This window comes from Notothenia coriiceps, unplaced genomic scaffold (genome assembly GCF_000735185.1).
Source record: "Notothenia coriiceps isolate Sejong01 unplaced genomic scaffold, NC01 NC01_scaffold00004795, whole genome shotgun sequence".
NCBI lineage: Eukaryota > Metazoa > Chordata > Actinopteri > Perciformes > Nototheniidae > Notothenia > Notothenia coriiceps.
The window spans coordinates 371,151-392,298 of record NW_011337496.1 but is presented as its reverse complement, the minus strand read 5'-3'; the positions used below and the strand labels follow the sequence as shown (position 1 = coordinate 392,298).

The 21,148-nt window shown below is 43.3% G+C and overlaps 1 protein-coding gene across 1 annotated transcript in view; it reads right to left on the bottom strand.

The window, feature by feature from the left end:
* anks1aa (ankyrin repeat and sterile alpha motif domain containing 1Aa) overlaps window positions 1-21,148 on the bottom strand; it is a 64,240-nt gene that overhangs the window by 26,650 nt on the left and 16,442 nt on the right. The window contains exons 4-13 of the mRNA XM_010767827.1: window positions 15,627-15,923; window positions 14,855-14,930; window positions 14,633-14,734; window positions 14,442-14,528; window positions 14,129-14,298; window positions 13,780-13,830; window positions 12,743-12,869; window positions 11,833-11,876; window positions 10,111-10,204; window positions 5,891-6,378 (exon numbers count right to left, since the gene is read on the bottom strand). Coding sequence (XP_010766129.1) covers window positions 5,891-6,378; window positions 10,111-10,204; window positions 11,833-11,876; window positions 12,743-12,869; window positions 13,780-13,830; window positions 14,129-14,298; window positions 14,442-14,528; window positions 14,633-14,734; window positions 14,855-14,930; window positions 15,627-15,923 — 1,536 coding nt within the window. The remainder of the gene's footprint in view (window positions 1-5,890; window positions 6,379-10,110; window positions 10,205-11,832; window positions 11,877-12,742; window positions 12,870-13,779; window positions 13,831-14,128; window positions 14,299-14,441; window positions 14,529-14,632; window positions 14,735-14,854; window positions 14,931-15,626; window positions 15,924-21,148) is intronic.

Genomic DNA, 21,148 nt, shown 5'->3' with positions numbered 1-21,148 from the left:
GACCACCGACCTCAACTTGGCAAGCTGGCACCAAAACAAGGCTTGGATGAAAACTATGGACTAGTGAATGTGCATCAAGGGGAACACAAGTGCACCACCGTCTAAAGAGGGTGCCAACACCTCAATGCCACAGTGGGACAAAGCTCTGTCAGCAGTCCCATCATCATCATCATCATCATCCTCCTAAAATAGCCCAAGGACATGTCCCTTCTGTACAACCTCGTAAACTTTGCGAAATTACCCCCAAAGGAGGTAGAAATATATATAAAACCTTCCATTAAGTTGAAATCCTCTGTAGAAGTTGGAACAGAGAGGGCAGCCTCTCTTTCGTTCCAATGACCAGACAAACACTAAGTAGTGGCTGCATGTCTCAGCTCCCTGTGGTTCTCCTGATGGGGATTAGAGAATAGATGGGCCCTGCTGGTTGCCCCAGGCCGTGACACACACCCACAGTTCGGTTTGATCTCTGCAGGTCAAATAGACAAAACTTCCATGAAACAAACAGCAAGGCCACTTGTCTCCTGACGGAAAATAAAAGATCCGAACAAATCCATAATGAGTTGAAGAACATGGCAAAACCAGAACAAAGAGATAATGCATGAATTGGCTGTTGATTTAAAAAAAAATGTATTTCAAAGAACACACTCAAAAGAAAAACGTGAGGGAGACCTCTTGTTCTATTGTGCCGTATTTAGCCATGAGCGCATGCTAAACGAACAGGCTTAACAAGAAATACATTATCCAAGGAAATGCTAGAAAGCTTCAATTATTTCCCCATTCAGTTCACTCATGACAGGAAGACAAGATCCTCCAGTGGACCTGCAGCCTGGAAGGGGAATCAATACTCACAAAAGCTGGTTTCATAGTGGATCTGTGGAGTGCGAACAGGAGAATGAAGTTGAAAGTGAAGCGAGGCTGTGGATGGCGGCCCTCTCCTTCTGTCTACAGCTCTCCCACTCTCTCTCTCCTCCCATCTGTGGAGCTCAGTGAGCTGGCCCACACAATGCGCCCCCCGGATTGTCATCTCCAGTCTGATCCCAAGGACCAAGACCAAGCGGCATTAGCATACACAACAGCACACACCCCGCACGTAGAGCTCAACACACACACACATGCAGAGAGCTCCCTCAAATGGAGAGATGCATAGGCCAAGACCCTCATGCAAGTCAAATCTCCTTGTCTTGAAACCAGAGGCATCCAAGAGTGTGTGTGAAGAAAGGGAGGGAGTATCACAGATATAGAAAGAAGAGGAAGGAGGGTGTGAGAACGGGAGTATTTAGCAAACCAGATTACAAGAGCAGAAGGATGGTTTTGAAAGGGGTTTGTGTTTTAGGGTAATGTCCTGGGACCCTTCGCCCCAAACGGTGTCACACAGCATAGGAGAGTTGTGACAGGCAAAATGGCTGCCAATCTCAGATAGTGCAACGGGAAAGAAAACACTGTAGAAGCAGCCATATGGGCCAAGGAGAGGGAGAGAGAGGGAGAGAGAGGGAGAGAAGTAGAGTTTTCATTTTCAGGGGGACACTCCCTACATCATTAAAGAGAGTGCAGGCTAGGTTACACCCAATCAAACTTTAACTACTCTCCCCGCGCACTGCTCTCATTCGAAATGCACTTTATATCGGCAGTGTGAATATTTCCATTTCAAGCTAATGCAGGTTTATTTTCTGAAAGGGGAAGGAGAAGAAAGATGGGCCGCTCGCCTTTTCCTTTCAGCACTGAGCTCAAAGGAATCCGAATCACTATTCAATCGAGAAGAAACAGACTTCCGAGTTATTTAACACTTACTAAGGCTCTGAGATTGGATAAAAGAAGTTGCCTTTTCAAAAGAAATACTAACAGACTGCCAACCAAAGATTCTAATAAACATCGTATTGCTTTGAAATGAATCAAAATCTTTGATTTGGGCATTGTGCAATCAGTGCAAATAGAAAAGGTGTCACTGCTGCAACCCACTTCTTTATACATTATTTCTGAGGCAGTGTGGCTTATATTTTGCACATTGCAGCTTTGGGTTTCTACATGATAAATTAATTCTAGCTGCATTGCATGAATGAGAGATGTATTGGTTTAGCTGACAGGCTGAGGCACACACACACACACACACACACACACACACACACACACACACACGGGGGGGGGGATATATTTGATTCTGCGCTGACAACCAGAGAAAAATCGTACATTTCAAGGTCAACTTGATTGTTAGTATTAAGCCAAACAATTTCATCTTAAAGCCAGCAGTGTGTAGAGTAAATAAAATGCAGTCCATGCTATGAATTAATAATTAAGGATGAATTGTGATGCTGGTTGCCAGCAGCCTACTTTAGGATTTTAAATAAGCTTTTTGGCATTACGATGGACTGTAAGCTGGCTGGTTCACTCAGTAACACACACTGGTATGAAGCATACATAAATGAGGCCATTGCCTGGAGTGGATCTCCTTTTCCCTGATAAGATCTCCTCTTTGGTTAGATGTCAATAATGCAGCCTGTTCTCCGGCCACATGGGAGGACAGCAATACCTTCTCCTCTGCAGCCTGTATTTCTCAGCTAATATTCTTCAGTTCCTCTATGCGAAAGCTCCCAGAGAAGAGAACAGAAGCGCTACACTAAACTATGGCTGACTGCTGAGAGCATCGGGGGAAGAGAAGCAATCTTCGAACACCAAGCAATGTCATGGCCGCCTTAATCATGTCACGCTCTCTGAGACCACGTCGCTCAGACAGTCTGAGGAGGTGAGGGGTCTGTTAAACCTGATCATTAGACTGTACAGTGGAAATTAAAAGACTCAAGCAAACTAAATGTTCCCTTTTGTGTTGACCTCATTTCCCAACTGGACCACAATGCACTGCAGAGAGACAATGACATCACAGAAGAAGTGTCAACACTGTCCTAATATCTTTAGTGAAGGTTTTGGTTCAGCATCTGATTGAAATGGTGATAGAGATAGACTCGGGTTGTCCACCAGAGAGCACTGACATGTTGGTTTTATTACGGTAAATGTACCCTCTTAATAACAATCTTCATCTTAATTATTATTAACAAATATAAGGGAATTGTTCAAGAAAGATATGAGTTTATGTTAAAGAAACAAATACCATCACAAAAATAAAAGCTTATTTAAACCGTCAGATATTGATATCCATATCAGCTACACAAATGCAGAATTAGCACAGCTATTTAATGTATGACATCTGTTGACTACATAATTAATCCCAAAATGAAAGATTAATAGAAAAATCAATAATTAAAAGTATATGTTGATTTTTTCTTTTTCATTTGTGACAAGCAAATGTAGACATTTTATAGCGGAAACACTGTTCAACATATCTCTGGCTGTTGTGTCATTGGTTGTGTTTCTTTAGTAGTCGTCCTAAACATAGAGATGACTACATTTGCCTTTCATCCCAAAAATCAGCACTCAAGTCAAACTAGGGCATTGCCACTATAATGGAGGTATAGGTTATTGTGTGTGAAATAAACTGACCGCACATAGAGAAGGTCTGAAGGTCAGTTATTTCCGCAACTTTAGTCAAATACTACTTTCAATTTCTGTGAGTGTGTCCTTGGCAGGCTCTGGCAATACAATAAAATGAAATGATATTGCTGAAGTAGATTAAGATTGAAACCCTTCTTGTGGCCCTGACGATCCTAAAGACAAGGTTACATAGAAGCTGCTGAAGTGTTAATCTTTCCCTTCAGTCTAGAAAACAAGTTTGAAATTTGACAAACTGCTGTAAGGGGCCTTGTGCACCCCTCTCCATCTGAGTGTTGTTTCCAGGCAGAACAAACATTGGGTTATTTTTGCTGTCATGCCAAAAGGCCCCTCAAAGACCTTCTCCTCAAGTACAGCTTTGTTGTAAGTGGGCTAGTATGACAGCTATCACCCTTAAAGCTACAACATAAACACAACATCTGGCACAGTTTTATGGCTGCACGTAACCATAATAAATAATAAATCTGCACTCTCACAGTAGACTTGAGTAAATGAGATCATTAGAGAAGAGATCCAACAATAAAGTCATAAAGATTATACAGTGAAGCAAAACGTTACAGCTATAATACATAATTCAGGTTTTGCTGTGCAGGTCAGAAGAAGCTCTACAGAGATATACTACTGCAATGATATTTTGTATTCTGTTTAATTTCCCCATACAGAACAACAAGGCAGCCCTGCTCTGAACGCTTTAATACGGAAGAGGTTATTTAAGCGATCAAAGAAGAGAACAATTCCCGACAACCAGCGAACAAACCACTGCCCAGAGCATCACAGATATCGACCTCCGAGCTGCTCTTATCTCAGCGGGATACTTCTGAAAGGAGCGTGTAAAGAAACACTGTGCAGCAATACAATCTCCTCACGGTGGAGAGAAGAAGGCATTAGCGGTGCTATCTGAGCCCCATGATTTCCTCCTGATGGTCTGGCGTCACAAACACAACTTGTCAGACATCTCTCGGACTAAGCTGCGCCTCGGTGTAGCAATCATCGTAAGAGAGAGGCATGTTGTCGGCAGCAGAAACAGAGCAGAACACAAACAACGTCAGGGAACATTACTAAGAGAATAGCTTGTGCCAATGCTCAATCCAGAGCCCTGGAGGATATCATTAATACGACTCACAATGGGAGGATTGTTGAAGGAAAATGGGGGAAAAGCCTAAAAAAGGAAAACGTGTTAACTTGTATGACCTCCTGCTAGTTCATTATTATATAAGCTTACATTACAGACGATACATATGTAGCGATAAGGGGTGGTAGAGTTACGCTTGCAGCAGAGTGTTTAGAAACAGGGATTTTATATGTAATAATCCGACACTTGTTCAGTTTTGTGTGTATCATGTGTTGTCTCTGCAGAGGCTCCGGTTCATTTTAGGATCCGACGCAATAGAAGTAGACAGGAGCTAAAGGAAGACAGATCTGCAGCTTGTATTTTCGCTCTGAATCTCAATTTCCAAATCTCTGCCTGTTGTCTTACACAGCCTTTTCTATCCCCATATTCTAGTCTCTTCTAATCTCCTCTCTCTCTGGCTCGACTCAGCTCTTTATCCCAGACAAAGCATTAAAGTGCTGAATGGAGGGGTATATTTACCTATAAACACCCACTGTGATCACAAACACAAACCATGAATGAGAAAATAAACGTTCACTAAATGAATGCCAAGTCAAATATTCACCATGATGCAAAATGCTTCGTGGAACAACGTAAGCAACGAAACACGATTTTTGGGAGACATGGAATTGAAAGACCTTCACTATTTACTTGAACACTTTTTCCATCACAGTCATTGTGTTTACTGAACGTTTGTGTCCCCTTAAGACAACAGGTGGGCTTTGAGTTGACAGAATGGGAACACAGTGGAAGTTTGTGGAAGTTAACTACAATCAACAGAGTTGTTGACGGTCGGTATTGAGGTTCTCACTCCATCAAAAGTTTTGTTGTTGTGGATTAATGCCTTGTGGCTGCAGCACTAGAACAAGCTGACTTAAGCCTTACAAGTGGGGCTTTGTCAAAAAAGGGACACACTGTACACAAGAGGAATCCTAGAAAATATTCTCACACAACTTATACTGTATATATATTTGGATTCATGTTGCAAGTCTACATTTTAAATAAAAAACTTTTATACAAGCTGTATCCATGAATTGTTGTATTGTTGTGTCGTATCTGCGTAGTCCTTTGACTGTGTTCCTACACGGTATCAAGCTTTTCAGTTTTCTCATTTATCCAATAGTTTTTCTTTATGCTGAAGAAATATCTTGCAGTTCGATTACTGAATATGTTTTGCTTTTGAACTTATTAAGCACCTTTAAAAACTGTAACCTTGTCCAAAGTATAGTTATTTTTACAGAACTATAAAGTACAAATACTAATGGTAACACTAACACTTACCTCGTCCCATTCTGAGGTGAAAGAGGGAGATTTCTCGAGCCTCTTTTTGCCAGTGCTACAGTTAGAAACCGACTCGCTGCGGTTTCCCAATCCTCCGTCCTCCTCACTAGGGGGCGATACGAGCAGGTCCGAGTCCGACTTGGAGAGGCTGCGTGCCAGCTTCAGGTCCCCGGGGGGGCGCATCCTAACAGAAGACCCTGCCCCGAAGTCTCTGGGCTCCTTATTCACAGTTGCATAAATTGCTTTGGGGTCACAGTCTGTCAGGATGGCGGCCATACTGGGACGGCTAGGTGGCGGTGAAGCCGCGGCTACTTCCCCCTTTACTTTGGCAGATTTCTTTGATTCTGGCTGGCTCTGGTTGGATGGCTCGACACCTGGAAGTCTGAAGGGCTCCTCGCGGCTGTCGAACACAGGAGAGGATCCGTGCAGGAGGCCAGTGAACTGCTCCAGGACACCTGCCTCCGGATCCTCGCTGAGCTGGGAGTTATCTGGAGAGACAGGAACGGAAAGAAAGTTAGAGAAGAGAGTAGTTTGTGAGGGCTGGAGAGAAAGTTTCTAACTGAAGGGCAGATCCTCGGAGCAGGGTTAATAAGAAACCGCCCACACAAGCCAAGAAACAGATCTGTAATTGTTTCCTACCAGGAGTGACGGAGAGAAAAAGAAGGAGAGATGGAGCAAGGAGAAGGCGTATGTTGGCTGGAGAAAATAACAGAATTCCAAACAGCTTGCAGCCGTCTGCTGGTGCCCGACTGCCTTTATTTTGTCATTGAAGCTAGTCATCATTGTGACTCGCCTTACCTCACAGGGCCTCGTCTGTTCGCTCCATTTTCCCCAAGATGACACTGAAAAGTCCCACGAGCTACAGACTACACTTGCATGCAAACATCCACATAACTGTCCACAATCACACATTCAAATATGTAAAAGAAAGGTGAAACTTACATAAGCTGCCTTCTCAACCAAAACAACTCCTTAATAGCCACAGCAATTAAAAACAATTGGATTTTCCTCCTCCCTCTCCCTGAGGAATTCCTGCCACCTAAGCCTCTTTTCCACTATGAAGTCAGCCACAGAATGCCAGTGGCTTTTGCCATCCTCTTTGGCTTTAGAAAAAACACAAGTCTGCGTGGTTCTGTAGCCATCTCCCCGTGAACGGCAGTGATGCGAATTGTTGTCTGCCGGGTGAGTGACCAGCAGCCCTTTGAGTTTTCTGTTTTCTAATTCTGGACCTAAATGGTGGCTCAGGAATGGAAATTTGAATCGCCCTATCCTCCCGCAGCCAGACTCCTGATAATTAGCCCTGCTGCGACACATGGTGAAGGAGTGTGTCTGTAAGGTGTGTGTGGTCTGTCTCTGCCAGGGTGACAGGGTCAGGGTGTTTGGTGACAGCGAATCTGGGACGCTCACACCACAGGATAAGTATTGACCTGTTGCAACACTTAGTTTGTCCTTCAGAGAAGAGTTTGAGCAAAATGTTCTGCTAGCAATTTGTGGTTCAGCTCTGCTATCACTCAACCCTGCTGTTCAAAGAATGAAAACATCAGAAGAGTTGGCTGCGAAGGAGTAATATCGAAGGGATACATCTCGACTGTTAGACACGCAAACTCACGCCGTCTCCGCCAAACTGCCCCATTATCCTTGCAGGGGCAGTGCAACGCCCAAAAAACTCCCCTTTTCACAAGTTTCTCAACACTTGAACATCCAGGAAATGTGTGTGTGTGGGTGTTTGTGTGTGTTATAAGGGGTGAGTGAGTGTACGCATACATATGTCAGGACCACAGCCAGACACCCACCCACCCACCCTCTCTGAGGCAGCTGGGGAGTGTGAACGCCCTGTGAGCACATCAACTTGCTTCCAACAATCTCACATTGATGTTAACCCCTGCCGCTCATACAGTACTATGTTGGAGAATGTGCGCTGGCTGATTCTGATGTTACTGCAGCTCATGGATGGGTGAGGTCACCACAGAGTCGGGGGGGGTGTTTGTATTTCATTTGGCCAAGAAGGCTCCATGTCTGAATAATGATGTCAGGTTTGTTTTGCAGACACTGCAGTGCAGGCTGTCAATCCAGCGTTTACACAGCCCCAAAGTCAACGCGTGCTCTGCCTGTGAAAACTCTGCTCTGTTAATATTGCAGATAGAAGATATTTTTATCCTCGGTTTTATACTGCAGAAAGTCAATAAAGAAATAAAGGCTTTCTCATCGATGTTTGGACATTTATAGAAAAGTGAGTAAACAAATGCTTATATCGACAATGCCGGTCAATAAAGGACAAGTCACTACCCACAATCCCATTCAACAGCGTACTCAGAATTATGAAAGAACATACCATCTTGTTAAATTATGTAAATGTACCCAAGTGAAACTAATGTTTAAAAAGACTTAGACGGATACATCTGGTTAGATATGAAAGAAGTTGAACATGGTTTTGTTGGGAGACAGGTGCTTTTCATCTACAGCCTTTCTGCATGTATCTGTGGTATTTCATTTCACAACAGCAATCCAAACAACGGTACATTTTGGAAAAAACATTCAAAGCTTTCGATGAACCATACAGTAAATGCTTTATAGCACTAGAGGGAACTTAAAACTGTAAAAGCTGCACATCCAGCATGAAGAAAAGAGTCAAGTTAGATTCCTCACTACCACTGTTCATAACCGTGTCCCATGGAAACCACATGTTTGTTTCCTGTGGAGAATCATAGGACATGACTCCTCGTGGGAAATGTCCTTTGGAAACCCGATGAAAACACGACGCAGAGGTGGAAATCTGTTGGGAAACACTGGATTCCTGCTGAGGACAGCGATGTGTTTGTGACAGATTATAAACACTGTGATATCGCTGACTGTGCATATCTCCTCCACCTGTCACAGTGCTGAGCTCTGGTCCCTGACCGTCCTCACAGGGGGGAGAAACCAGAGCTCAGATCGCCTCAATCACAATGAATTCCCACGTCCACGGGAGAAGAGCTAAACTCAGGCAGCTGTCCAAGTTTATGTAAAACACTAACGTGGGAACGGTGCATTTAACTTGCTGACGTGCATAATAACAATGTGGTACTTCCATATTAACAGACGTGTGGTTTTTGTGGCTTTAAAAAAGGAAAAAGAGAGTACAACTCGGGTATCACTCATGACTATGTGCCATGAAAAGGGAAATAAAGGGCTTTCCGTGCTTTAATAAGTGTTTAATATTTCCCTTACTGCCCAAAACACCAGCTGTTAAGCAACACTTCTCATACTGGCCCTCCTATTCTTGAGTCGTGTGCCAAAACATCTGCATGAATATGCACGCGATTGACAATAAAAATCCATTTAAATGATTTATTTACCGGTAGTCTATTAGACCAATCAGAAATGGCTATGTATCAACATTAAGGTGTAATGACACCAAACAGAGACTACACGCATGAGAATCAATGCTGGTACATGCTGTGCTGTCAGCTTTGATAATCATCATCAGTTTTCTAAAAGCAGTACAATCAGGAAACCACATGCTCACGGATGAAAAAGATTTTTCAATTTCCATGTGTGCCTACTTAAATAGGTTCAACAAAGTTGACATGATTAATAGATTGTTAAGTTAGATCTTTAAAACCGATGTTGCTGCAGCCCATCTATAAATTATTTTGCACCAAATTACTTCTGACTCTTTCTCACAACCACAGTAAAGAAATGATTCAACAACAATAGTGAAAAAAGTGTCCAGAGCACCATCAAATATGCTTACCTACCATGATTCATCCAATAGCTTCTTTATCAGACATTCAGAATTATTCAATGAAGATATCTGTATGTGTTTCTGTCAAAATCCAGAGTCATTGCCCCTTACCTCCACTCCACGCTTGACTGGATGACGTGGCATATCCAGCTTTAAGCGGGATGTTGAGATAGGAATATCACAATCTGATCAAGAATTCGGTTTCATATTGGCAATGAAATGAGTATTTACCGCTTGCCAGGGAATGCCAATCAGCCTGACAAGTCAAATCCGCTCTGCTGCTCCAGAATGCCAATCATGCGTTCCTCACAGTGCTAATCCAAGCCTGCCAGCTCACCCTGCACACTCAACGCTCCTCTCCCATTTCATTGACATGCTTGGTTGTGTTTCCCCAAGTCTGAAGTGTCCAGTCCATCTTTTCTCTCTCCTCACAGTATTGCCAGCAGCAGTTGTTGTTCATTATAAGGTTACACAAAATCGGAGACGTCAAACTCACCTCCTGGTGTCCGTGGGCTCGACCGTCCTGGAGGGTGCAGGGTGTCTTTCGTCTTGCTCTGGGCTCTGAGGTCGTTTGGGGCCGAGGGTTTACGCTAAAGTGGGTCAGGAACAGAACATTTTTTTTTAATTACACCTGCCAATCAAAATGTACACCCAAACACAATCGTTTAAGCATATGCAGGGAATACGCTAAAAGCCATGGCTATATGTTCAGCTAGCCTATATATATATATATATATGTGTGTACATACATACACACCGGTTAACAATGTATTTCTATTGGCTGCCATCTTTTAGTTATTCAACTATTTAACTACTGTAACACAATCTGTAATCCATGTGCGATATATACTTTATACTGTTATCTGGCTGCTATCACACTACTTCTACATGATACACTTATTCTAATTGTTTTAATAATGTTAATGTACTTATTGTTGTCCACCTGGTTCACTACTTTTTGTAAATTGTAATTTGTGTAATTTCTCTGTCTAATATGCAATGCATGCCTCTTAATTTATATTTTTGCTGTAACAATGTAAATGTCTCATTTGTGGGACTAATAAAGGTATTCTGAGTCTGATTCTAATAGATTAGCATAAAATGATATCCTATTGTTTGTCGTCATGGCAGTACTGGTTTGCCCACCTCAGCCATAATGTAGCTTGGCTCACCAGGCTGTACATTAGAGCAGAGAGGACACTATCATTTATTATGATTAGGCAGCCGGGGAGCACAGCTAATCCAATAGGAGCTTAAAATAAAAGATGCAAGCAGATACTGTGGGCAGCAGGCGGGGTTGTGGGTGGGAGGCAGTGATAATAAAACTGCTAACTGGCTGATACATTTGGAAAAGGTGATAAGATAAGATATAATAGGAGAATAAATAGAACAGGCGGGTTTGCACAGGCACAGTTATGAGGGCTGGTTTAAGACGACTTCTGCCTACTGCTGACATATGACTCAATCTGTGACTGTGAGGAGACCTTCATCTTCATTATATAACCTGCTGCGGTCGTGTGGTCATGCTCCAGATATTTAATTCAAGTTGCAGCTGGGATACGGTTCTGACTGTTAAAACTCCATCCATATGTGTTTTGTAAAACTTGCACTTGCAGAAGGATTTACTGAAGGATTTTGCAACTGGAAGGCATTAAAGGATGAGACAAGAGGTATTGCCAAACGCAAAATTACTCTTTGATGTAAGTAAGTAAGTGAAGTTTATTCATAAGGCGCTTTTCACAGACGAAGTGCTTCACAAAACAATAAGACTTCAACATAAGAGGCGTACGATGATCAATGAACCCACAAAACACATGTTAAGAAGTCATAAAAGCACCAGAGCATAATTAAGACACAATAAAACAAAACTTACAAATGAAATTTAAAACAAACAAAATAAAAACATAGTATTAAATGGAATAAAATCAGGCACACCGGTTACCCAAACAGGAATGTCTTTAAAATAGTTTTAAAAGAGTCAGACTCCGCAGACCGTAGATGAGCATTCCATAATTTAGGATCACCGCGGGTGTTAAGGTGGGTACGTGGGACAGACAGTACATTTTGTCTGTGAGACCTTATATGATGTATAAGGGTGAATTAAGTCGGCCACATAAGCAGGAGTCTGACCGTGCAAAGCTCTGTAGGTGAGAGTGAGGATTTTGAGGGTTAAAGGCGTGAAACATATGAGAAGTATAAAAGGAAGAATGTTAAATACCTGAGGTAGGACACTGTTGGAAGATTGTGTAGTGGTGTTCTCATCTGAGGAGAAAACATATGAGTTAGGACAAAGTTTGGGCAGTCCTGACCCATTGCTCAATATGTTAATATGACAGTGTGTTGCTCCTTCTGATCGTCAGAACAGACATGAAGCTAGGGGTAAGTGAAAGTGATGTAATAAAACCATTTATTATGCATGGCGACATATCAGTCAAACAGAATTCCTCCTTGCCATTTAAACACCGCTGGGTATCCTGACAGGATAAAGCCGCTTTAAAACAGATAGGAACTAATCGCTTAACATTTCTCCACGACTCAAGGGTAGATGACGCAGGACAGTGAAGAATCACTTTGTTTCTAACACCATCATTTATCCACATAGGGGGAGGCATGATGACATCAGCGATTAAAATCCAACCCTTCAGCTCAGTGACGTTTTCTTAAGAGACTAGTGAGGCTGAGTAAGCTGGAGGGCCCAAGGGGATGGTTTTAAAACATCTGCATTAACAGCCATGAATCAAAATGGCCACCTAATTTAATCCCATTTAATCCAATTACATGCAGTGCCATTCATCAGGCACAACTAAGGAGGGTCTGCTCATGTACGGCAAACACAGTCGTGGCAAAGGTTGACCATGTGTGTGTAGGTGGCCTTTGTGATTAGGAGAGGAATGCATTCAGGGTCCGTTGACAGCATCAGTGGAGATTAAAGAAGTATTTGGGTTAAAAGGAACCAGGTCTTCGCAAATTCAGCTTTAATCCTGCCAGGAATGAGGCGTCACTGGTATGCAAAGCAGTAGTGAGGGTATGTCGTTTACCCAGGGAAAAGAAATATAATTTAAAGGAATGCATACTCTGGATGTGCACATATTTTTCCCGGCTGGATTATACTTTAAACACACAATTACTTTTATTGGATTGGGAGTCGTGGCAGGGCGATGCGTGTTTGGTCTGAGCGGTCAGCAGCAACTCATACGTGTGATCCTCCTCCACCGGCTCGCCTCTCTCATCAATACTGCTGTTAGTATACAGGGCCTGTAGAAAGAGACACCAAGGGAGTGGAGGTGAGGAGAAAGTGACAAAGTGAAAAGAAAATGTAATGCAACTTGGACAGATTGTTATATTTTATGATCCAACTGCGTCCTTCCGGGAGTAAAAAATAGGGTCTTGCCTTAAAAATACAACGCCTTAAAGGTGGGGTAGGTAATTTTGGAGAAACCAGCTCGAGTGCGCTAGAATTTGAAAATACACAGCCGGAAGAAATCTGCCACTTCCTTACAGAGCCCCTCCTCCAACGCACACGAACGCGCACATGACCAATGAGGGCACGAGATAAGTTTGTGCACAGATGGAAGGCTGACAGGCAGGTAGGCCATCCAGTTATTTTAGCCGGGCCGGCTCAGATGATTGGTTGTTCTTTTTACAGCGCCACGGCTTCCACAGATGACATTTTTTTATGGATTTTTTGTCAAAGCACTTCAGATATTCATTGCTATCGGGGTGTTATGAGCATTCCGTGGAATATAACAAAAAGTGTATCTCGAGCCGGTTTCTCAAACTTACCTACCCCACCTTTAATTGTATTTTAATAGCGCAGTGTCTATGAGAAGCCACAGTTGAGGTCAGACTTCAGATTTCTAAAAAATATATTTCACACTTTTACTTTCTTCATGCGCCCCCTGCTTTTGTCACATAAATGAATATTTATCAAGAAGTGGCTTGATTTGAGCAATAACCGTGAAGAAAGGGGTTGTGGCAACAAAAAAAAGTGACTATGACATGGCAGTAATTCTTCACCATGTCCGACCTCTTAGAGGAACTAACCTTTTGAAAACCTGTCCTGCCATGACTCTCACATGCACACAGCACATATTAGAATATGTGGTTGAAAATGGGAACAAGTTTGTACTGGCTTCATGATCTCATATCCCACTTTTAAGCTTACCTCTTCTTCATGACCCGGACCAGGATGTAACGAGTGGCCCAAGCGATCTTTCTGCAAAAGATACAAATGATAAGACCTAATAAATACATAGTATCAAATTGATTATTATTCATTAGTGTATTGCAAGAACTAAGTTAAGCAATGAATTACATCTTCACTGTGTACCACGAGAGGTTTAATGCTGGAGGGGTTTGAGGCCCTGTCAAGTGGAAAGAAGACCACTATCACCCTCTAGTGGGAGTTCTGCACTTCACCTCATATGCAACTATTTTACAAGCTATCCATGTGGCCTGCATGTGTGTGTTTGCTTGTGTGTGTGAAGGTGGGTTTTGGTTGAACAATTGCTGACCTTGCCAGCTTCACTGTCCGGCCGCCCAGAGTCCCGGTCAGAAGACTTGCCGCTGGTGAGGCTGTCCAGAGAGTGACAGGAAGTGGCTTCAAACAGAGCCTCGTACGGACTCTCCTCCTCGGGCCCCGGGGCCAGCCTAGAGATCAGCTCACTCACCTTGTCCATATCACCTAGAACACAAGGCAATGTGTTAACAGACACATTCAGTTCTTAGCTGAACAGAAAAAAGATAAACCTTATATTTCAGTTTCCTAGTCTGTGTTAAATCATAGCTAACAACACTCAGCTTTTTCTAACATCTGGTAATTCTTACTCTTTTTACGGGGGCAGGGACTCTCATGAGGCGGAGGGATTGGTGGAGGGGGGAGGTCAATGTCAGGGGGTTTTCCAGTCATGTGACCTGCAACAGACAAACAGGACATTGTATCACAGCAGCTAAAAGTGAAATAAGTAGTGCACTTCCCTTCACAGTTCTCTGTTTCTTTTTTTACATGTGGTGTTTACCTAGGATGAGAGCAGCTATCTGTCTGCTCTTCTGGGAGGGCATGTCCTTGACAGTGTCCAGCGCTGTCAGGCCCTTCTGGTCGGTGATGTTCACGTCGATACCTGACGAATGGCAACGGGAACAGTGAAGAGTTATGTGTGGGTTTTAATCTAATTTACTTCATCGATGCTGTGTTTATGAAGAGCAGAGAGTGATGCAGATGTTGCTTGCTGAAGTCTGACCTGCACTGAGAAGTCTTTGTACCACATCTGTCTTCCCAAACAATGCAGCTTCGTGGAGGGCACTGCCTTTCTCTGTCTGTGCAGAAAAAAACAGGAGCAAAAAGAGCCAGAGGCAAAGAGAGTTGAGATTAACACCAATGTGTGACACAAATATGATTATTCTCAAAATTCAGGCACATGCTTATTTCCTTATGCTATTTTCAGAAGAGTCAGACTGCAAAACTTCATCAAGGGCTTGACAGTAACGGTTTTCGGCAACCTAAGGCTAATGCCTGGTTGATAGCCAAGTGTTGAACCCTGAACAGTGTATGGCAGATTCAAGCCCACCACCCAGTCCACTCCTATACTAACAATTATGTGGTTGAGAAATCAAAGCAGATCATTTTCCAGCTCAGAGGGCCATGATAATTGAAACCTGCAGGAAGGAAGGCCTGAAGGACATTGAATATACTCTGCATCCTTGATTCAGAGGGAAAGGAGGGCAGAGCAAAGGGGAAAGTATTTCCAGACAGATGGATGGCACAGTTTGGTACAGAGTGAGAGCCACGGGGCCCACCAGGGGGAGCAAGGCCGGCGCTGCTTTGATACCACAGCGGTTCCTGTGCAAACTGAGAGCTTAAGAGTTTTACATTTAATCTCATCGCTTCAGTAGGAAGTAGTGAGAGGAAGTGCTTCAAGTTACCCAACATGATTTTAGCCATGACGGTACATTAAGACACACTTGAAAACGGAAGCTTTTAAGTTCCCACACTTCTAGATCAGAAACACACACCTCATAGTTGATGTCCATGCCGGCGTCCAGCAGCACCTCCACCACAGACAGGTGTCCGTTACGGGAGGCCAGGTGCAGCGGCGTGTGTTTCTTGGTGTTACAGCTGAGCAGGTTGGGGTGGGCAGTGAGCAGCAGCTTCACCACCTCCAGACGGCCGTACAGCGCAGCCAGGTCCAGCGGGGTCTCAAACTTGTTGTTCCTCATGGTGGGGTCCGTCAGCTCCTCCAGCAGCATCTGCACCACCCGGGTGTGTCCGTACTGAGCGGCACAGTGCAGCGGCGTCTCGTTGTCATTGTTCTGTTGGGGGCGTATGAACGATGGTGAGAAGCAGCACAGGACACACAAGAAACAAAGTGGCAAATAGATAAAGGAGATCAGGAGAGATGGGTTGTCATGGTTGTTAATGAGGAAGAAAAAAGGTGACTCAGCGGAGTCGTTGTGAGGTGAACCCCATCAGCGCACAGAGCCCGTCACATTAGCAGATTAAAAAAGGTCATGAAATAGCACCGATAACGATAAAGCACACAGTGAGGCCTGGGGGAATATCTGGCAGAGTGGGGAGAGTGGGTGGGGGGGGACTGGCAGACATGCATGGACTAATGAGGACAGGTGTTGGGGATGGCAAGTGCGAGAGCCAGGGGCAGTGGGGCGGGGGGGCTAGTGGAGGGGTGAAGGCGCCCGGCAGGTGGGGGAATAACAGAGACACGGGCCTCTTAAGTGTCAGAACGTCTTTGGCTTTGTGTAGTTACAAAGAGTGAGACCTGGCACAATTAAAAATGTTAGGAGTGTGTCAATGGCAAGAAAATTGCTGGCAAAACCCCAACAGCCATCGACTCAACATTTTTAGTCAAAAGACAAGAAGAAGTCCTTCATGCCAATCGTCATCATTATTCGTAACACATTCAAATGAATGAGTATATTTAAGCATCAGACATGATACATTATGACACTTTGTTTTACTCACTACTTTTATGCCATGTTTATTTGTGTTTGGTGACCGGAAGACACATTTCCACCCTCTTGGGCAATACATGTGTTGTATAACTGTATTGTAAAAAATAATCACTGTCAAGAGAGACTGTAACTTTTATGGTACACTTTTTGTGCTCGCATATCAGAGCACACAGTAAGCGACAGACATGGAAGTTTCAGAAACAAGACGATGAAGGGGAAAAGATGAGGGTCGCATTTTCCACATATGCAAATGTGTGACTGTTGAGTTTCTAGAGATGGGGAATGCAGGAAGTGACCTGGGTTAATGCCTGACACTACAGTTCACTCAATAATGCTGTGAATAACACACTGACTCACTGGAATTGAGCGGAAAATAGCGAACTCTGTAAAGATTAGTATACAAAACCAAATAAAGAGCGAGACATTGACTGTTGTCCTTCATGTTAAAAGGTTCACATTATGTTCATCTATGCATAAAAGCTGAATCATCTCACCTCCAAACTCTTCATTGAAGAACAACAAGCTAAAAGACAAGCCGGCAAACAGCAATTAAAAGTAGTAATTACAGTGTAAACTCAGTAAGTGGTGCTTATTGGATCTAATGAGTCGAATGCAGCAACAAGATCAATGTCTAATAGACACTGCGACCCTCCAGCACTGCTGATGTTCTCTATCAGGAACAACCAGCAGGGGGCAAACTCTGCAATCCAGGAGCTGAACTGAGGCATGGCGTGGGAATACTCTCTCAAACTAACACACAATGACAACACAGAGTCATAATTAGGACTGTGCTGCTGGGTTGTAACTAGACACGTGGGAACCGTAGTCCAGAAAAGAAAAACCTCCTTCCTATAGTAGAAGATAACATGAGAGGAAAACAGCAACAATCACTGCTCTGAATCTCTCAGTGTGACACAATTGCAAATGCTCAGCCATCTTTAAAAAGACAGCCTATTCAACCCTACCGACCTTTAGCTCTATTCACATATTATGCAGGGATGGGAGTGGCAGATAATGCCAGTGTTATTGTGGAAACACATGCTCCAAGAGTGGGTCATTCCAGACGCACAGAGCCACCTACAAAGGGCTGACAGCTGGCACGAGAGGCCCCCACATGGACATGCACGATGCCAGTTTGAGCGGCTCCCATAGGAGCGTGCCAGCTGTGCCACTGAAGACAGGACATCATGAGGAGGGGGCAACAGGGGCAGTTTAAGACAGGTGTCAGCAGACTCTCTGAAAAACATGGCGCCAGATGGGATCAGCAGGTATCTCCTCCATTGTTACAGAGAGAAAGTGGGATTTAGAGAGGTTGAGTATTGTACTGCACTGGCAAAGCAGGTCACAGCTTGAGCAGAGAGAGAGGAGGTGGAGCTTAGAGACACAAAACGACACCTGCTTATCAAAAGGCTGGAAAAAAATACTCTCCTCTTGGGTGAACTAAACTGAACAAAACAAATGAGAAAAAACAGGGTTTAAAGCTGCCTTTCTCTGAGAGCTAAAGCAATGCAAATTCAGTTTCACTGCCTGGGTGGTTTCATTGGATGCATTTGTACATTTGCTTTTCTGTGGTTCAAAACAAACTCACATGCAAGCACTGTTATAGAGAAATGGCCTCACTGCGGAGTAAAAGAGCATGTCATCTTTCATCTGTGACGAACCATCAAACATTTGCTTTTTAGAGACATTTACTGTGATGACTTCAGCGGGCAAACTCGCTGTGATGACATCAGCCTGATTGACTTCCTCAAATATACTGCTTCAACATTAATCTAAGATACACTTATGTACATACATCAAGCAACACAATTGACTCCAACACTGAAACTAAACAAAAAGCTTTTTCACACAGAATGACAGAGGTGCAACACAAGGCGCCTTCTTGAGCTCAGTGCGTATGATCATGTTAAGATAGTGTTTCCCCTGCCAGTGTTATGGTCAGTGCTCCACGGCTATGTGTCAGCCAGCATCTGATCGTATTAAACATGGATGACTAGCCACTTGACTCACTGATAGGAACGAGAAGTGATGAGACATCGAGCCTTGCCTCGTCAATGATGACGCAAGCTAAGCTACAACGTTTATTCACACGGGTCTTCCGAAGCTGGGCTTCTACAGAAACTCCAAAACAACCCCCGGACCCCCTCCATCACTTGAGTTTTGATTATTGGATGACGTATGTTTTTTTTAATTAAATAAATGTTCTTTTGACAAACATCACCTGCTCACCTACTGGTTATAAAAAAACAATTGTAAAGGGGGAGACCAGGAGCGTATTTAGATGTAAGTCAACGCAAAGTTTGTCTTATCTAAAAGTCTGTACACACAAACTGAAAGATTGACAATTAAGTTGACTTTGACTAATAGGAGAGTCCCATTATGTGTCACTGCTTTGAAACTGCCACGTCATAATGTCAGTATCATTAATTAGGCAACACTTTCTGTGTAGCATTTGCAGTTGCAAGATTTCTTCAACAGTTACGATAATTGTATTGAAAAACCTGCTTTTGGATATACAGCTTTAAAAAGAAAACCTAAAATCCTCTCTAAATAGGTTGCATACTTGATGCATGATGTCCACATAGAAAACGGTTATTAAAACACACAATGAGACGAACTAAACATTGGTAGCTTGGTTTAAAAGCTGATTTTAGCATAGCCCTGCTGCAAATAAAAATCTAATTTCAAAACATTGCTACACTAAATTCAATTTAGTGTAGCAACTTTTACATTTGTTGTATAACAAGACTTGTGTTACAGCATAATCTTACTCTATATAGACAAACTGAATCAGCCTGATCTCCTCTACAGGCGGTGTGAGCAGTCACATAATCATGTACTAACAAGACAGAGCTCTGAAGGCTATTACACAAAATGGCACCAATGACTTGCAGTCTTGCTCCCTGGGAAAGAGATTAGAATTCATACAGCACAGCCAAGACTTCCTGGACAGAACGTGTTTTTATGAAAATCCTGTCTGCTCTTTGCCGTGGCGCTACAGACAGCATCATCCTGATTTAGACCTCAGTACATGTCAAACAAGAAGAGATTAAGATCGGCACTGCTGATTGGTAAACCCTGCTCTAACCAGGAACATCTGGAGATTAAACTGCATTGTGTTCATGCTGCAGAATACAGCGAGCGGGGAAAGAGCCAATCAGTGACGGGGAGAACAGAGGATGTTGTGATTCTCACAACCTGGGGCTGAGAGACAGTAACACGGTTTGACTAGCGACCTCCGTCACGTGAGGTGCGGGCTGGCAGCGGTTACGTCAGCCTGGCCCCTGGTGGTGTAGTAGTAGTGGTGGTGGGAGGAGGTGGTGGAGGAGTGGGCTGAGCAGCTGTTGCAGCTAGTGTGCCAACGGGCTGCCCATCCTCGCTGCATGCCCATGTCCACTGACAGATCTGGCATCCTGATGCATGCATCCATTAATAATGCCATGTATCTGTTACAATATACACTTCATTTAATGTTTGTATACTGCCTGCTAATGCTAAATAGGGCGGGGTAAAGTAGTTACAGTTAACATCTTTAATTATATTTTCTAATTATAATGTTTTTCTTAATTATTCAAATGATTATCAACTGACAGACAAATTAAGCTACAGCTATAAAATGTGATTTATTTAAGTTGATTAATAAGCAGACATTGTAAACATTAGCTGGTTCAACATGCCAATTTTATTTAAACTAAATATATTTGCCTGGAGGACAAAAAAGGAAACTGAAGGACATCAAATTAGATTTACAGTAAAAAAAGACAGAATAATCAATAATGAGATGGTTTTCAGTTGCAGCCAAAGAACTTTTTCATTGGTTTAAAAGCCCAGTAAATACTCGTGAATTCCTAAAGTGTTCTTTTCATTAAATGCACAGCAACAATCATATAAAGGCTGACTCTAATGGTGGATTTTTATTTAGAAGCTGTCACGCATTCCTGAGTTAACAGACCTTGCAGTCCTTTAATGAGATGAATGTCTCACTGGCTTCCTGCCACAGATTGTAATTCTCTGTACAGTGGACTTTTTCTCTTTTTTACAGGAAATATTAGTTTACCTCCTTATATTCCCCTTGATTAAATGGGACTTTCCAAACACAAATAACCAAAACGCCTTTAGGGTCTTAGATACCATCTCTGCTCCTGAAACTCTCCTCCTCCAGTAACAAATGGCCCCAACTGCCAAATAAGACACACCCTGAAATGTGCAAATGAGAATGCATGACAATGGAGAAATCCTGGTCCTTCCGGAAGGACTCCTCAAAAGGGGCTCCAGCCATTTCTTGGCACGACAGAGACAAGAAGGAGTCTTGGAGGACGAGCAGGGAGCAGAAGGTAAAGGGAGGGGGGGGCTGATGGTATAGTTGAGGGAAGAGCTGGACACTGAAGTGACAGACAGAGGGGATAAATTAGCGTGCTGGCAGACTGCGAGCGATGCTCCCTCCCAGAGGAAGGAGGGAAACTCTACTGCACTACTGATAATGAGGTGACCAAGTCTAAAGAAATTACTTCTGCTGCTGCCATCAGAACATTTTCCTACTCCAGCCCTCTGAGACACAGCACACCAAG